Source organism: Bos indicus x Bos taurus, chromosome 21, assembly GCF_003369695.1.
Source record: "Bos indicus x Bos taurus breed Angus x Brahman F1 hybrid chromosome 21, Bos_hybrid_MaternalHap_v2.0, whole genome shotgun sequence".
Classification (NCBI taxonomy): Eukaryota; Metazoa; Chordata; class Mammalia; order Artiodactyla; family Bovidae; genus Bos; species Bos indicus x Bos taurus.
The window spans coordinates 44,216,988-44,234,439 of NC_040096.1; the positions used below are offsets into that span (position 1 = coordinate 44,216,988).

At 45.9% G+C, this 17,452-nt stretch overlaps 1 protein-coding gene across 9 annotated transcripts in view; it reads left to right on the plus strand.

Moving 5' to 3' along the window:
* The window catches only part of NPAS3 (neuronal PAS domain protein 3), a 957,467-nt gene extending 944,376 nt beyond the window's left edge, over window positions 1-13,091 (plus strand). For 6 of the 9 annotated variants that reach the window (XM_027521413.1, XM_027521414.1, XM_027521416.1 and 3 more), the window contains 3 exons: window positions 2,655-2,802; window positions 6,341-6,465; window positions 8,625-13,091. In XM_027521413.1, coding sequence (XP_027377214.1) covers window positions 2,655-2,802; window positions 6,341-6,465; window positions 8,625-10,009 — 1,658 coding nt within the window. In that variant the 3' untranslated portion in view covers window positions 10,010-13,091. The remainder of the gene's footprint in view (window positions 1-2,654; window positions 2,803-6,340; window positions 6,466-8,624) is intronic. The other 3 variants (XM_027521415.1, XM_027521418.1, XM_027521420.1) reach the window with 1 other exon arrangement.
* Window positions 13,092-17,452: the final 4,361 nt, after the last annotated feature.

Below are 17,452 nucleotides of genomic sequence, written 5' to 3' on the forward strand. Positions count from 1 at the left end.
ATGCACCTAATCAGATCCAGAGTCATGCTGCCTGAACCCAAAAAGGTGACACCTCATCAGTCTTTTAGTAAATAAAGCCTTTCTGTCCCTTCACAACACACGCATGGGGCCCACTCCCAAGGCTGATGATTCACTGGTCATGCATTCCAGAAAGGAGATTTTGCTTCTTTGTTTATAAGAAAGTATTATTAGGAAGGGAGTGATGATCTTTATGTTAATTCTGCAAATTCTTCCTTGGCTTTATAATTTTTGACTCACTTTGCTATGCACTGCATGGGGTTTCCCAGGTGGCACTAGTGGTAAAGAACCTGCCTGCCCACGCAGGAGACAGAAGAGACATGGATTCAATTCCTGGGGCGGGAAGATCCCCTGGAGGAGGGCCTGGCAGCCCACTCCAGTATTCTGGCCTGGAGAATCCCATGGACAGAAGGTTGCAAAGAGTCAGATATGACTGAAGCCACTAAACAACAACAAAGCACTGCATTGTGGAATAGTCTTTTTTTTTTTTTTTAATTTTTAATTTTTGCATGCTTTGGGTCAAATTCTAGTCCAAAATCCCTAGCCAGGCTGAGCTGGGCTGGCCTGGCATCTCAGTGTTTTCTTCATGTGACTCTAAAAAAGGGACTTCTTAGGCTCTTTGCCTTTATTGAAAAGTGTAGGACCATTTGAAATAAGCCCTTATTCCAGATACACAGCAGGAAGAATTATACACCAACACTGTTTGGGGTACTCTAAGTTTTCTCTGCGAAAACAGTGGGCAGAATTTCATAACCCATCGTTCCTCTATTAATAGTTAACCAGGCTGAGAGGATCTGAATAAAAGCACATCTTGTTGCATGCAACAATGGTTTGACAGAAGAGCTGTACGGCAGAGTCAGTATTTTACTGCTTTCAGCTTCACTACGCAGTTTTGTAGTCGGGGAAGCCATGCATGCAGAATGGCAGAACTTACAATTGCCTACAAAAGCAGAGTACAATCCTACCTGTGGAGCCTCGCCACCAAGAGAAGGTGACAGTTCCGGGTTTTAAAAATACCCTAAACTGTAGAATAGTTTCAGAAAAGAACTCATCAGTCTTTGAAGCACTCATCAAAGCAAGCCATTTTCAAGCAACTGTTGAAACATAAGTATTAAATTTTATAGTCATCCATTTGGTATATTTTGCGACCAAAAAAAAAGGAGAATGGGAGGAAAGCATTGAAGTTTATGTGTTTATGGATAAAATATGTGGAGGTTTGATGTTTGATCACTTTCAGAGCCAGGAAGAGTGGCTCAGACACAACGGGAAGAGCTTCCACAGCCTTAAACACAGCTCTTTTCCAAAGTGACTTCCCTTTACCCATCCACACCCCCTCCCCAAAAAAATCAAAATGTACTTCACGAAACTATTGTATATGAAGCACTTATTAGCCATAATTAAATGGACAATATGAATTTACTACGTCTTTAGGACTCTGGCTTGTTCTGGTTTAGAGCAAGATGATTAATGCAAATACATATTACTTGAGATAACCATTTAGCAGCTAATTTAGCCAAATTTATTACAGCAGTTAGAGGTTTTTCATTTTAGCAGACGGAGACAAGGACATGCCAAAAGTGGGCAGCGTGGACGAGTGCACACTGCCCTCTAGTGGCCAGCCAGCTGGCGCGCTGCTGGGGGGAGTGCCGTCACTGAGATTCCTATCCAAGCGATAACAGCAGGTTGTGCACGTTTCCGGCATCCTTTTAAACCCTTCCCATCTATAGCACTTTATTCCAGGGGCTGATTTACTGCACTTTCCCCCCTTTTACTAGCTCAGGAGTACCCAGATACAAATCAAATCCATTTCAACCTGGCAAGATTTTGGTTAAAGTATCACTTTTAACATCTGCATTTTAAAGCTCTTTCCGTGGGTATTTAATGGCACCGTTTCACATTACTGATTGTTTTTACTTGTTCTTCATTTGGGGCCATATTTCAGAGTCTGTGCGGAGCTGTCACTCTGTTTAGCTCTAGCCAAGTCAATCCTGTGCCTCCCTTAGGCCAGCCTTTCTCTCTGACTTGGTAAGGGAATGTATTTTGTATTTGCTGAACGTTCAGCAAATTCTCCCCAGAATCTCCCAACTGACCCATGTAGATTTAGTTCATGCTATAAATTCTGTTCAACACGATCAAAAGGCACCGATGTATAAGGACACAGGTTGAGATGGCTCGCGCTGAGGTGAAATGATCAGACAGAGGGGGAAAGCATCTTCGGAACCATTCAGATATCCAGAATCGCAGAGGGGGCTACCTCGAAGCCATGAATAAATCACATCCAGATTTGCCTGTGGTCCCATCTGACGTCAAACCCTCCCTTGACAACATCCATGCCGCATTAAGTGTTCTGTGAGCCAGCAAGATCTGCAGTCCTGTTATCCTTCCTTTCACACCATGACTGCCCCAAATGGAATCAAGTCCTGCTACAAACATAGTAACCCTAGCTCCAGAGCTGCCGCTCCACTGAATTGGTGATTTTATTTGTCCTACTAATGGCATTCTACATTAAGCATACAGAGGGGCACCCCTGACTCGGTGCAGAAACTCCTCTTTCTAAGCTTCAGATTTTGCAGAGATAATGATCATTTCACCCCAGTCTTAACATGCGATGCCTTCTGCTTTGTTTTTTCCACTAGTGCTGAATAAGGGCCAGTGTGTGACCAAGTACTACCGCTGGATGCAGAAGAACGGAGGCTACATCTGGATCCAGTCTAGCGCCACCATAGCTATTAACGCCAAGAACGCAAATGAGAAGAATATCATCTGGGTGAACTATCTTCTGAGGTATATTTCCAAATTCTTTCTCATTCCTGTCTCAGTTATAAAACATAAAGCCCGATGGTTAATAGCTGACATGTATTATCTTTTGATAGTATCTGGTGTGGAATTATATGGAAATTCCGCTTTTCTTTCCACAAGAGTCAAAGAAATGGGAAAGGATCAAAGTTACGTCAGTAGGGACTTCCAGGGCAGACCTGTGAACTGCTCAACAGTTCTTGATCAGCCCACATTTGGGCGGCTTTGCAGAAGTTGCTTTGGTTTCCCCACAATCATTCAGGCCAGATAAAGAACACAGATGTTTGCCTCCAGTGGAAACATTCAAAAAGCATCTCCTTCTCCCCGACACACTCTCATACTCATGCACTCCAACCCCTGCAAAAATGGTGTGAAAGGGGATGGGGAAGAAGTGGCAGAGTGCACCATATTCCTCCTGTATCCCATCCCTTTGAAGCCCTGAGCATATTACATAGGGTTAGATTCCTCAAGCACTCGTTTAGGTAAGTGAAGGGAATCACTTCACAAGAATCAAGACAGTTTCAGTATACAGATGAAGGAGTCTTCTTTTGCCTGCTCTGTGATCTCAGGCAAGTGTGACCGCTACTTGAATGCATCCTCAAATTTATATCCATTAATGCAGCCAAGCTCAACAGCTTCCTGAATTCCAGTGTGCAATAGCATTCCTCTCCCCTTCCTCAAATGCTTGCTGCCTATGCATTCAGACAAGCACCACGGTAACCAAGACGAGCCTGGGTGGTCTGCATCTGGGGACAAGCTGTCTGAGATCTTCTCCACCAATCCTGCTAGGAAATTCTCCAACTCCCCAGCCTGGCTCCCTCCCACCACCGTCATTCCAGTCTTTGGTTTCTCTTGGCCTAAAGCCACTAAGCAGGGCCCACACATGGCCTTAGGAGGTGAACTGCCAGTAGGTCTTCTGAATGGAAGTTGTTACCCTTTGGCTGATAATCTCAACAGGGAGTACCCGAATCCCGTTTTTCTTTGAGACTGAGAAGCTGACAGCCGTGGCTCATCAGCACGCTGACCCTTCAGTGTGTTCGCCTCCACTGGTGACTTGAAGGCATGAATGTGCTTGCTCCCAATAGCATATCAATCAGACACTAATGATTATTGCTCTAGAGAGGGCTTTAATGTGTACCACTTAGAAGAGTCTTCATTCATCTACTTTCTTTTTCCTTTTTTTGACCTCTTCTACTCTACATTAAGTCTCTCTAAAGGTAAAAGTATGAGTATTTAATGGGGCTTTCTCCAAAGCCTGCTTTTCATGCAAACTATGCTCTGTGATACACCCAAGGTGGGTTCTGCTTTCAGGGAATTCTTTTACTTAGAGGTTTATGGAATAGTCACTCTAGGCAATGCAGAAGGTTATAAAAACTCACATGCCAAAGAAAAAACAGAATAAGGTATTGCGGCATTGATGTTCATTGGCTAGGCAAAAATGGTGTTGTGCCAGAGAGATCCATTATTCTTAAAACTTAGATGTTAGTGGGACTTCCCTGGTCCATGCTGCAACTAAAGATCCTGGGTGCCGCAACAAAGAACCAGTACAGCCAAATAAATAAATAAAAATAAATATTAAAAACATTAGACATTAGTAAGAGGGACACAGAAGTCTGAAAGATGGCTGTCCCCCTGCGGCTGGAACCTCGGGAGCTAAACTCATCCCATGGTTGTTCACCTGATTCAGGGAGATTTCTTCCCATGTGGATCTTACGGCCTCATCAGCCTCATGACTTCCTACTCTGCCCCCAAACAGAGGGACAGGGAGGGTTAGGAAGAGGTCAGTCTGTGCTACTCTGGAGCAACACTCTCGGTCCACATGAGGATCACACGGAGCAGGCTCATGAGCATTGGTTGCTCCTGTTCCACCCAGTTCCATCTGGAGAGGAAGGAAGCAATTTGGGTATCAAAGACCAGCCTCCTGGCTCAAAAAGCCTCAGCCTCAGGCCAGCCAGACCTGTTTCTGCAGACCTGAAGACTCCCCATGGGTTCACTACTAGAAGATCGTACATCATGGCAGCTGGACCACAGGAGGCTGAAAGAGATGAACTCCAGCGAGAGGGAGGACCCCCAAGTCAGACACCCACCAGGATCACTTCCTCGCCTGGAGGTCTACAAAGACAGGCCTTGGCCTTGGCCAGACAGCAACTACTGAAGTTGGCTTTTCCCTCCCATCTTCTTATCCTTTGCTCCTCCCTGAGCAGTATTTTCCTGCTCCCTCTCCTAGCCAGAGTCCCTCACTTCTGGGCCCCCTCTAGGCTTGCAGTTCCCTGTTCTGAAATTACTTCAGTCATCTCCTCCAGTCTTCTTCCTATGCCCTTACAACACGTGGTAGAAGACTGCGTAAGGGTTAAGACCACCTTCCCACCTTCGGCTCAGCTAGAGAAGGCTCTGCTGCTGATGCTAATTCACACTAAGGAGTAAATGCTAAATGCCCGATCATTTATCTTAGAGAATTAACGCCACCCTCCCCACCCGCCACCCTGGGGATATTGGCGACTGTAGAGCAGTTACTGAAACAGTGCCTTTTTGATACAGGAATTTCACTAGAAATGAGCTAGGGAGCCAGTAATCATCAATGGTAGGTGTCTGGCTGACTGGCCATGATATCAACAGGAGGACAGAAGAGGGCATTCTCCATTTGGAGGAAAGAGGCTTTCCTTGTGCCTTCAGATTACGGTAGCCTATCCTGCTTGGGTGCTGGGCTGGCCTTGGAGTGGCATTTCATGAAGATCGCTAGCTCAGACTGACCGAACATACTCCCTTTTCCAGGAGAGGCATTCTTCTAAATTAAAAGTGGAACAAAAATTAAGCATTTTTGTGCAGATGGGGTTAGATCTATTCTGTTAGGGCCTCTCTCACACTGGGACTCTCCCCACTGCAATCAGATTCCAGCTAACAAGCCACAGGTGTACACCACATGAGCAGATGAAACTGTGATTGTAATGGGTGTGTTGACAGTTCAGTAGCCATAATCCATGCAGCCCAAAGTGCACCTGTGCATCTGTCAGATCGTTAGGCACTGGGGGCTCTGCCCCCCACTACCCCTGTGCCCCCCTTCCACACACACACAGCCTCAGAGCCATCTGAACAGCTGAGGAGCTCCATCAAGGAGCCAACACAAGGGTACTGAAACGATGGCCTCATTAGGAGCCCAGGAGGCAGGGGGACGAACTGGTGAGGGTACTCGGTGCATCTTCCGTTCCCCCAGGTGTGAGACGGGGTGGAATGTTAAGCAGCACAGTTCCCTGGCCCCCAGTGGTATCTGATTATTTAAAAGCTTTTCAGTGGCTTTCATGTGGCATTTGGGTATTCATCATTGTAGCAAGGTGCACCTGTACCCCAGCCATGCAATCCAAGCTTCTATAAAAGTCCTGTGATGAGCTGAGAAATGATTTCATGGTTAATCTTCCAAACTCTCTGAGCTCCCCAAAGTTTGGGGCATGGAAGTGGAAAAAGGATGGTCAAAAGCAAGCCATCCCGAATGGGTGTGTGCACTCCTGATGAACGCCTCCCTCCCCCACAGCAACCCCGAGTACAAGGACACCCCAATGGACATCGCACAGCTCCCTCACCTGCCGGAGAAAACTTCGGAGTCCTCGGAGACCTCCGACTCTGAGTCAGACTCTAAAGACACCTCAGGTATTACAGGTATTACAACTTCTCCATGTTCTGCGGTTAAGGCTTGCCTTTCCAAACATGAGGGGTGGGCAACGGCCAGAGGGCCATCATCTGAATGAAACAACTGGTCAAATTTGATATAGAGAAGTCAGTCATGTCAAGGTATTACTGAGCCTTTCTCAACACACATTTGTATATATACTTATATACCACTACATACATATGTACACATTATATATGTGTGTGCACATACATAAAACACACACACTTATGTATGTGATATTATATAAATATATTCATGTATATGGGCTTCCCTGGTGGCTCAGATGGTAAAGAATCTGCCTGCAATGTGAGAGACCTCGGTTTGATCCCTGGGTTGGGAAGATCCCCAGAAGGGAATGGCAACCCACCCTAGTATTCTGGCCTGGAGAATTCCTAGACAAAGCAGCCTGGTGGGCTACAGTCCACTGGATTCCCAAGAGTCGGACAGGAATGAGTGACTAACACACACATGCTGCTGCTGCTGCTAAGTCACTTCAGTCGTGTCCAACTCTGTGCAACCTCATTGGCAGCAGCCCACCGGGCTCCCCCGTCCCTGGGATTCTCCAGGCAAGAACACTGGAATGGGTTGCCATTTCCTTCTCCAATGCATGAAAGTGAAAAGTGAAAGTGAAGCCGCTCAGTCGTGTCCAACTCATATGTAAAACTATATACATATATGCATATTGCTATATATTAATACACATAGCTATATTATACACAAATTTACAGAGACTGATTGATTTAGCCATCGCTTAATGTCAGCCCTCCATAGGGAAGAAGCCCTGCCCTAACCCCATAGCGAGCTCCACCCTCTTTACCAGAGCAGACAGCAGGCTATCTTTGTTGCTCCAAGACAGACTGTGATTTGAGCCCCAAATGTTCACATGCTCACCAAGCTGGGATGGAACCCCTAAAGTGGGATACTCAATGGCATCAGTAACTGACTCTTTCTGTGTGCTGGACTGTTAGTCATTTTCTGAATCTATGCTGAATAAATCCACGCTTTCCCTTTCCTAGTTATTTTGGGAAGCAGACTGAATAGTTCTTTGGAACACAGAAAAGTTAACATAAAAATTTACTTTTCCTCCAATCCCCAGTTCCCTTCTACAGGCACACATAGATCCAGGGAGCACATAACTCAGAGAATTTACAACTGCAAAAATTCCTTCTAACCCAACCTTTTCTGCTAAATAAAGGAAAGCCAGAGTAAGTGACGTGATATGCCCAGGGTTCCAGTCCAGGCTGCCATCCAAATCCATGTAGCAGAGCCATGAAACCGGCATCATCCCTAAATGTTTTGAGGTTACATTACTAAGAAAACCTATCCTCCCTAAAATGTGGCAGATGACTAGGGCTCCCCCACACAAGCCCCATCCATTGGGAACCTGCTCCTGTGAACACATATCCCTCTACTCCAGACAGCCTCAGGGAAGCAGGAGGAAATGAGGAGGCTCTTGATAGTTTTCTGCATTCATTTGAGGGTCTTCACTAGGGCAGAGTTCCAGAACAGACAATGTCTGCCCCTTATTTATACAGTATATAGCAGTGAGCCAAAAAGACAAAAATCCCCCTGCCCTGTGGAGTTTGTATTCCAGTTGAGGGAAAAGACAATAAAAATAAAACACACAAATGAATCAGATGACATTCAGTGCTCTGAAGAATAACAACTCTAGGAATAGACAGTATGATTTTCGATAAGGAGCAAATATTTGCCAGAAGAAAACTCACACCTCTTTGGGAGGTCACCTTGCAAATCATCATTCTCCTGTGCCACTGACACCTTATTCCAGGTTATGCACGCTGATTCCCCGAGTATTTTTGCAGAACTTCTCAAACGTTAATGTGCCTAAGAATCACCTGGGGATCCTGTTCAAATGAAGGATCCTATTCAGTAGCTCTGGGTGGACGCCTAGGATTCTGTATTTGGAACAAGCCTCCAGGTGATGGGGCCCGTGCTCTGGGAGTCACTCCCCCACCCCCCATAACCTCGGTCCTCACGAGAGAGAAAGCCAAGGCTTGAGGTTTCCAAAGTGGTGGAGGGAGCAGCAGCTCAGGATGGGACAAGACACCCAGCCCTCCCCTCCCCCACCCCCGCAGGTGCGCGTTGGGCTGCTAACCTGACATCTCCTGTGTCTCCCCCCACACAGAGGACAACGAGAACTCCAAGTCCGACGAGAAGGGGAACCAGTCGGAGAACAGCGAAGACCCGGAGCCCGACCGCAAGAAGTCAGGCAACACGTGCGACGACGACATGCACTGCAATGACGACGGCCACAGCTGCAGCAACCCGGACAGCCGCGACAGCGACGACAGCTTCGAGCATTCGGACTTTGAGAACCCCAAGGCGGCCGAGGACGGCGGCGGAGGCGGCTTCGGCGCGCTGGGCCGGATGCAGATCAAGGTGGAGCGCGGCTACGTGGAGAGCGAGTCGGACCTGCGGCTGCAGGACTGCGAGTCGCTGTCGTCGGACAGCGCCAAGGACTCGGACAGCGCGGGCGAGGCGGGCGCGCAGGCCTCCAGCAAGCACCAGAAGCGCAAGAAGCGGCGGAAACGGCAGAAGGGCGGCAGCGCCAGCCGCCGGCGCCTGTCCAGCGCGTCGAGCCCGGGCGGACTGGACGCCGGCCTGGTGGAGCCCCCGCGGCTGCTGTCGTCCCCCAACAGTGCCTCGGTGCTCAAAATCAAGACCGAGATCTCGGAACCCATCAACTTTGACAACGACAGCAGCATCTGGAATTACCCGCCCAACCGGGAGATCTCCCGGAACGAGTCGCCCTACAGCATGACCAAGCCCCCCAGCTCCGAGCACTTCCCGTCCCCGCCGGGCGGCGGCGCGGGCGCCGGGGGGCTGCACGTGGCCATCCCGGACTCGGTCCTCACCCCGCCCGGCGCCGACGGCACCTCCTCCTCCGCCACGGCCACCGCCCGCAAGACTCAGTTCGGCACGTCGGCCCCCGCGGCCTTGGCCCCCGTCGCCTCCGACCCACTGTCGCCCCCGCTGTCAGCGTCCCCGCGGGACAAGCACCCCGGGGGCGGGAGCGGGAACGGGAACGGCGGGGGTGGTCCGGGCACTGCCAACTCCTTGCTGTACACCGGGGACCTGGAGGCTCTGCAGAGGTTGCAGGCGGGCAACGTCGTGCTGCCGCTGGTGCACAGGGTGACCGGGACCCTGGCGGCCACCAGCACGGCCGCACAGAGGGTCTACACCACGGGCACCATCCGCTACGCCCCCGCCGAGGTGACCCTGGCCATGCAAGGCAACCTGCTGCCCAACGCGCACGCTGTTAACTTCGTGGACGTTAACAGCCCGGGCTTCGGCCTCGACCCCAAGACGCCCATGGAGATGCTCTACCACCACGTGCATCGGCTCAACATGTCGGGACCGTTCGGCGGCGCAGTGAGCGCGGCCGGCCTGACGCAGATGCCGGCCGGCAACGTGTTCACCACGGCGGAGGGACTCTTCTCCACGCTGCCCTTCCCGGTCTACAGCAACGGCATCCACGCGGCACAGACTCTGGAGCGCAAGGAGGACTGAGCGGCGCCCCCTGGCGGCCTGGCGGGGGGCTCCGCCCGCCCCCGGAGGCATCGTCGGCGTTTTCGTTTAGACCTTTGATTCTAGCACTTTGAATTCGAGCAGGTCAGCATCTTCTCTTCGCCACGACGGTCCCCGTTCCACCCCCTTTTCTTTCTTTCACTGGACTCATTCTTTCCTGTAAAGATATTTTTTATTTTTGGGGGCCTTCAGAGGGTCAGACGACCGGTTGCCTGCCCTTTTGTCTTCTTCTGAGATGTGTGTTGGGTTGTTTTGCTCTCTTTTGCATCTTTATTGAGATGTCTTTCATGTGTATATGCCTCTGCCATAGAATACTCAGTCTTGTGGTCAAGAGATTTCTCAAGTGACAACCATTGGGTGTTCTTCGTAAAGATCTTGATATGATCAAGATTGAAAGAGACAAGCATAAACAATGTGCCCTGTTTGACTAAGTCAAATGAAATGGGGTGGTGTTTTGTTTCTGTTCCTGATTCCTTTGAAAATAGGGGGATAGCATTTTAGAATTTTATGCAGAATTTAATTCTCTTTTTATGGTTAAGATTTTAAGATTTTCTTACTTGCACATAAAAATAATTTGGGTTCTTAAGCTTAATTTCTGGCCTGTGACTAGAATGTTTAAAAACAAAAAGTTGGACTAAATGTTAATTACTGAAACATTAACTTAATTTCTAAAACCATGGTGCTATCATTTATTAATCTGTAATGTCTTCATACAAAATGCAGCTCCTGGGCTGGGTTTTGGAAAAAACAAACAAAAAGTGTGTTCTGTCCTGGTCTGGAGTCCATTGCTGCAGTCTCCTTGGTTAGTTAAGACAAAGCCCTCATTAACGTTTGCTGCAGGACTTAAAATTTACCTCCCAACTAACAAACATAGCCTCACATTAAATTTAATGGGTCAGGAAAGCCCTTTTTAAAAGGGTTTTTGGAAAACTCAATCAAACTGACTTGAGGAGCAGTTTAGGTACATTCTGCCTTTTGTTGAGCTTTTTTCCTTTCCTTTTCTCAGTCTAACTGAGGCTAATTTTTACAACTTCAATAACACTTCAGAGTAAAAGAAGGAAAAAATATTTAACATTTTTTTTTCATTTCTTGCTTAAAAAAACAAGGAAGGTTGTATTTGTATTTTGGGGGACTGATTTGATGGATTTTTTTTTCCCCTTTGGTTCTTTTATATCTAGGTTGGAACCAATAAGGTTTAAAACTAATGAATGGGTTAAAATAAGCTTCAAACAGATAACTGCAACTGAAAACTGCACATTAAGTTAAAAAAAAAAAGAAAAAAAGAAAAAGGAAAAAAATATCCTATTTTGTCTTCGTTGCCAGAAATCAGTGTAGTGTCAAACACTCCAAATGACTGTCAAGTATAAATTCTTCTTCCACTCCATTTTTGGCAGCTGTTTGTTAAGGCATCTAATGACAGATGTGAGAACTGTAACGTGTGCGCTGTGTACGTGTCCTTGGCCGTCAGTCCATTGCAGTTTCAATGTGTTTCTATATGCGGTATATACTAAGCTAATGTAGTTGTTTTGTCCTTTGTCTTCTCTGTGCTCTATCTCTAGTCTGGAGTGGTACAGTCCCATTCCTGCAGTCCTAGTGAATCAGTGATTCTTGGGGGTTAGTGACTTTTGTGTGGTGGCCTTCCTCTGTAACGTCACCCTACGCTGCTTCTACTGTCTGTGACTCTTCCGTTTCACTTAAGATTCCTGCTGTTGCTTTACTGGTGTATATTCTCCTGACCTCTCCCCTTTCTTTCCCTCTCTCTCGTCTCCCCTTTTCCTGCCTCGTCTCCCCACCACCCCAACTTCGCCCAAACCTTTTTCATTCTCAGAGATAAAAAGACTCTTAACTAGCTCAAGGTTAATGGAGCCATTTTTTTCCCACAACGGAATTCTGGGTACGACTCTTTCTTCTGCAGTGCCACGCAACGCACTGAAGAATAACGCTCAGATGTATGAAATAAATTGATGCCATATAGCCTCAGTTGTTAACATTCCCAGAGTCCCTTGTGCTCTACCTATAAGCAGTGGGTGCTTTTCTTTGGTTTCTTTCCAGGTTGGCTGATGGAGCAATATATAAAGCAATTTACCAGTGAGACAGAAAATTATTTCAAAGGTCAACCAACATTTTTTAAAAACAAAAGGGGAGGGGGGGGATGGACTATAGAATTGTCATATATATTTGTTTATGTGTGCAATGCTAATTAATAGAGTAACTCGGCTGTCCTTTGAATATCACTGTGTTGAGTGGATTCCTCCTGGCCCTCTGATTCCATGAGTTGGGCCCAAACCACTGTGGAATAGTAACAAAAAAAAAAGTTTAATGCCACAAATTTTAATAGCGAGTGCTTACTTGAAGGATCTGAGTAGTTGTAGAAGGTGAAGAAGGCCAATCATGAAATTTAAAGATTAATTTTGGAAGCTCTACTCTAGCTATCGAACAATCAAAGGAACGCACCTATCAGCTACAAAGAACAGCTAGACAGCTGTTGGTTTTTTTTCTTTCTTTTATAAATGTTTCTGTGTTGTGTCAGAATGATTTCTGGTGATTTAAACTAACAGATAATCACAGCTGCTGTCTAAATCCATAGTGTTAAAATTACAAAATGAAAAAAAAAAAAAAAAACTTCATTACCTGTGAAGCCTGTGTCTGTGTTTTTAACTATTTCTTGTACAAATATATGAAAACTTTTATGAGGAGACTGGTGCCAAGTAGCTGAATAATGGGGAAAGGGATATTCTGTTCGTAAAAATCTTAGCAGTGTTACCAACTCTACAATATATATATAAAAAAATTAAAACGTTACAAAGCGACAGCTATGGTACATTTGTTTTGTGTGAAGCTAACCCGGACCTAACTTCCTGAGTGCCTGGCTTATTTTGAAACATTTTTTTTCATTGACCATTGATAATGCTGCAAATCAGAAATGTACATACTTCATTTACAACAGGGTTCTTTTTATACTTTTGTAGATTCTCATACATGTCACATACATGGTTGTCTTTATGTAACTTAATTTTTCATCCACAGGTGCCATTTTCATAATAAACTTCTCTTGGATTTGTTACTATCTGGCATCATTTCTTTTACATGTAACCATCCTAACTAATGAATGCTGGTAGTATTTGTTTAAGCAGGTACCTTGGTCATTATTCTTGATTTAAAAAGAAAAAAAATTTAAAGCATCCATATTTTTGCTAGTTTTGGACGAAATGCATAGCTTGTGTACCGATAAGGCTGACAAGGCACAGATTAAGATGCTAATCCAAATACTACACCAAACTTGCAACCATCCTAAATTTTCAGCTACCCAAACTCATTGTCATATGAGCATTGCTATGCACATTATCAAAGCTGAACAACAGGCCTGCAACATTAACCACTATGGGAAGTGTGCATTTTTTTCTTGATTAATGCAGAGTAAGTGGTGACAGTTTTCATACATTAATCATTCAAAATGCACTCGATATTTTCATTTATTACAAGCTGTAATGTATAACCAACTGTTCCATGCTTATACCTTCTCTTTATACTAAATATGTATTTTCTTTCTCCAGACAAGCCAAGTAAGTCATGATTGTGCTGTGTTATTGGGTAGGTCAGCACCCAGCCTGTCCCGCTTTGAGGCAGGTCAGCTGGCTAACTCCAAAAAATAAACAAAGGGGAAAAAACTTCAGCTGTTACCTAAAAGTTAAGGATGCAGGTGGGTCACCTGTTAAGTCTGTGCACTCCAGAAAATGAAGACGTGGATGGGTTGAGCGGAAAGAAAAGGTAAATACTTTGTCCAAAATCTCCCGACTATTGTAAATATCATGTCCTACTTTGAGTCTCCTGTGACATTTGCCAATTCAAGGGTACTTTTGGTTAATGGAGAATTGCTTCAGACTGGTGGATATGGTAATGTGGTTATGGTTGTGGGTCTCTAGATCTCTTCAGTAGGCCCTTTCTGGATCCCTGGAAATAAGTACTTAGAAATAGGAAGACAGTGACTGAGAATACAGAACTGGGCTCTCTCAACTGCTTTGCCAAAATGTATCTTTCCCTTTGGCTCTTGAGAGTCAGAATTTAGTAGAGCAAGATTGAGAAGCATACAAATTGATGCAGCTGGAAACACAATCCGAAACAGATGACAGTGAGTGTTGAAGCCAGCTTACCCAAGGCACTCTCTCGCAAGATGTTGACAGAGCTGGCGCTTAGCTGTGAGTTGTGGCTTCCAGAGCTTTGCATGGGGGAGGGTCTACCAAGGCAGAGGTCTGACTCTCTGTTGGCCCAGTGATGAAGTTGGTTGGCCATAACCCTTTAATTCTGGACACCCCTTCAGCCCTGAGATCTGGAGCTAGCAGCAGTTGGGAGTTGAAAAGGGAAAGTCAGACATGGTGATGGGTGAATTGAAACCCTCACAATATTTGGAGTTTCTGCAATAGAAATGGTAGAAATCCTGGATTCTTACAAGCTCAAGCATCCTTAGTATCAAGTTTCCTGTCCTTTATGTATACCCACCCATGCTAAAAGTCTGTCACAATGAAATAAAGAACATTTCTTAGCCAAAAAAAGAAGAAGTGAGCTCTGGGCACAGACCCATGACAATAGGACCATCCTGCCACTTCCCCAGCCAAGCGGCTGCCAGCAGAATGCCCTGAGCTCCCCAGAAGCTCCCCCAGGAACTCTTCCCTCACCGGGCTGGCAGCAAGCCACTTTGTCAAGGCTTCAGTGTGCAAGTAATGGACAGAGCAGGGATCTAAGGCCAGCTCTCCATATCTCTTCTTCCCAACTGATACCACTACTTATTTATTTGACAACGAGGAACAATAACAACAGAAAGTAGCAAGCAGGACAAGAGGGAAGACATGCGTTCAGTTGAGCATAAAGAAACTGGTCTTAGGGGACGTCTTTGGTGGTTCAGTGGCTAAGACTGCATACTCCCAATACAGGGGTCCCAGGTTCAATCCCCTGCTCAGGTAATGAGATTCCATGGGCCACAACTAATAGTCCCTAGGCCACAAATAAAGATCCTGAATGTGGCAACTAAGACTCAGTGTAGTCAAATAAATTTAAAAAAATAAAAAAAAACTAGTTAGTCCTTTTGGACTATAACTCTTACCCATCTTTGCATACTCCTAGACAAAGCATATTTATGTTAACCATATTTAAAACAATTTGAAACCAAATTGGCCTATGCATTGCATTGAAAGTAAGAGCTCATGTATATTTTCAAGCCCAGAAGAGAGTCTGTTCAAGCCAAGAAGATTGTTATCCATGTTCAAAAATTACAAAGAGTGAAGGACTTGGGGAGAGAAGGAAGAATAGCTTTGCTAAAGTTTCATTTCATGTAATGAAAAAAAGCAAACCTTGTTCATGAGCATGATTCCCAAAGAATGATGACAACTAGCAGGCTTAAGAAACAATTCTGGGATGCTAAGGTAAGTTAACACCCTTAGATGCTTCTGCTTTTCTGTATCTCCTAGGAAACCATTGTAAAGAATGGGGCTGACCTGGTAGATTCACCACAGACACAAATCAGGGCTTGTTCATTTTCATGTATCCTCCACAGCCTAGCTCAATGATTTATGAATAGTCTTGGCTCGGTGAAGATCTACTGAACACTGATGGATGAAGACACATTGAAAAATAAAGATGAAACATGACTTGTCAAGAGACAGAGATTCTGTGAGAAATGTCCATGTGGTTTGGCAGGATGGCTTTGAATTTCCACCAAAAAAGGAATGGCAAAATGGATACGGCAGTGAGTTCATTCATTCCTGCCTTCCTGGGTAGTCCATATGGCTGGCCCAGGGTTGGCCATCAAGAAATGTTGGTTGGAGGATGTGTGTGCGCATCCACAATACTATTTAATCTGTATTCAAGAGTAAGTCAGGTACCACGAATAAAGAAAGGAGAAAGATGAAAGAGCCCATGCAGTTAATAACTGACTTAGTAAACTTGGACATCACAGCCCGTGCACAGCTAGAGCAGCGGATCTTAGATTCAGCAGAAGGTATCCCTCAATAGTGTACCCTCACAGATGAGTGGTGAGCTATCTAAACTCAGTCATCATCCAGAGACTCTTAGCAACCAAGAGAAACTCTCTCGTGTAGAAATCACACCTCCCAATTCTAGTGCTAAGGGTCCTTCTGGCCTTATAGATTAATATACTTAGAAGGTGTTGAACTGAAACCTTCCCTCTGGAGTTACACAGACTAAATCTCAACCCTCTGCCATCTGAGTGGTTTCCAAATATGTGAAGATGGATATCAGAGTTTCAGTAAATCTCTAGGGTAACTGTCACCTGTTCTTTTCACAGCTCCTCCAATGGCACTGTGGGGGATCCCTCTGCCATCCTAGTCACCCTCATCTGGGTGTACCAGGATCTGTCAAGGCCCCCACACTGGTTTCCTAGGGTCAGCTTACGGCCACCAACTGGGTGCTGGCTCCAAACACCAGAAATTTATTCTCTCCCAATTCTGAAGACCTGAAGTCTGAATTCAAGGTGTCATGAAGCTTGATTCCTTCTGAAGGGCCCTGATGGAGAGTCTGCTCCTTGCTTCTCTCCTACTTTCTGCTGGGGACCAGCCCTCCTGGGCATTCCATGACCCATCACTCCGATCTCTGCCTCCCCATCACTGGGCCATCGTCTCCCTGTAGCTGCATCTTCATATGGAGTTCTCTCCACCAGGTGCGTCTCTCCTTTTCCAATAAGGACACAGTCATATTGGATTACAGCCCATCCGACACCCATAGGACCTCATCTTAATTCATTGCACCTGCAATGACCCTACCCTGAGAAGGAAATGGCATTAAGGCCACATGCTGAGGTACAAGGGGTTAGACATCAAGTCTTTGGAGGATGCTATTCAACCCATAACAGCCCCTTTTAAAACATGGCACCCTGGGTCAATCACAGGGCTCCAGATGTTGTTTGGTGCCTGCCTGGGCTACAAGTCCTATTACAGCTCCTGCTCAAGACTCTGAGCTTTTAATTAAAACAGACTGAACCTAAAGTCACTTCTTAGCAGCCAAACCAAATTGTTATTTCATCTTGAGCCTCTAGTCAACCAGAACACCTTGGTCTTTTCACAAAGCTTTGATAAGGTAGGTCTCCCACCTCCAATACGTATATAGCCCTCATGTAATGCTGGCATGTTCTCAGGGGAAAAGCAGTTTAAGGAAAGAAGTTCCCTCATTCCTGAGGCATGGAAGGTGAGCAAGGATCTGTCCCTGTGAAAACACTGCTCATTTTCATTGTACGCTATGCACCCTCCAAGACATCTTCACCCAGGCCTGCTAGAGAGGAGAGACCTGGCCCCAACCTTTGTGAAGTCTGAAAGTGAAAGTGTTAGTCATTCAGTCATGTCCCACTCTTTTGCCACCCCATGAACTGTAGCCTGCCAGGCTCCTCTGTCCATGGGATTCTCCGAGCAAGAATACTAG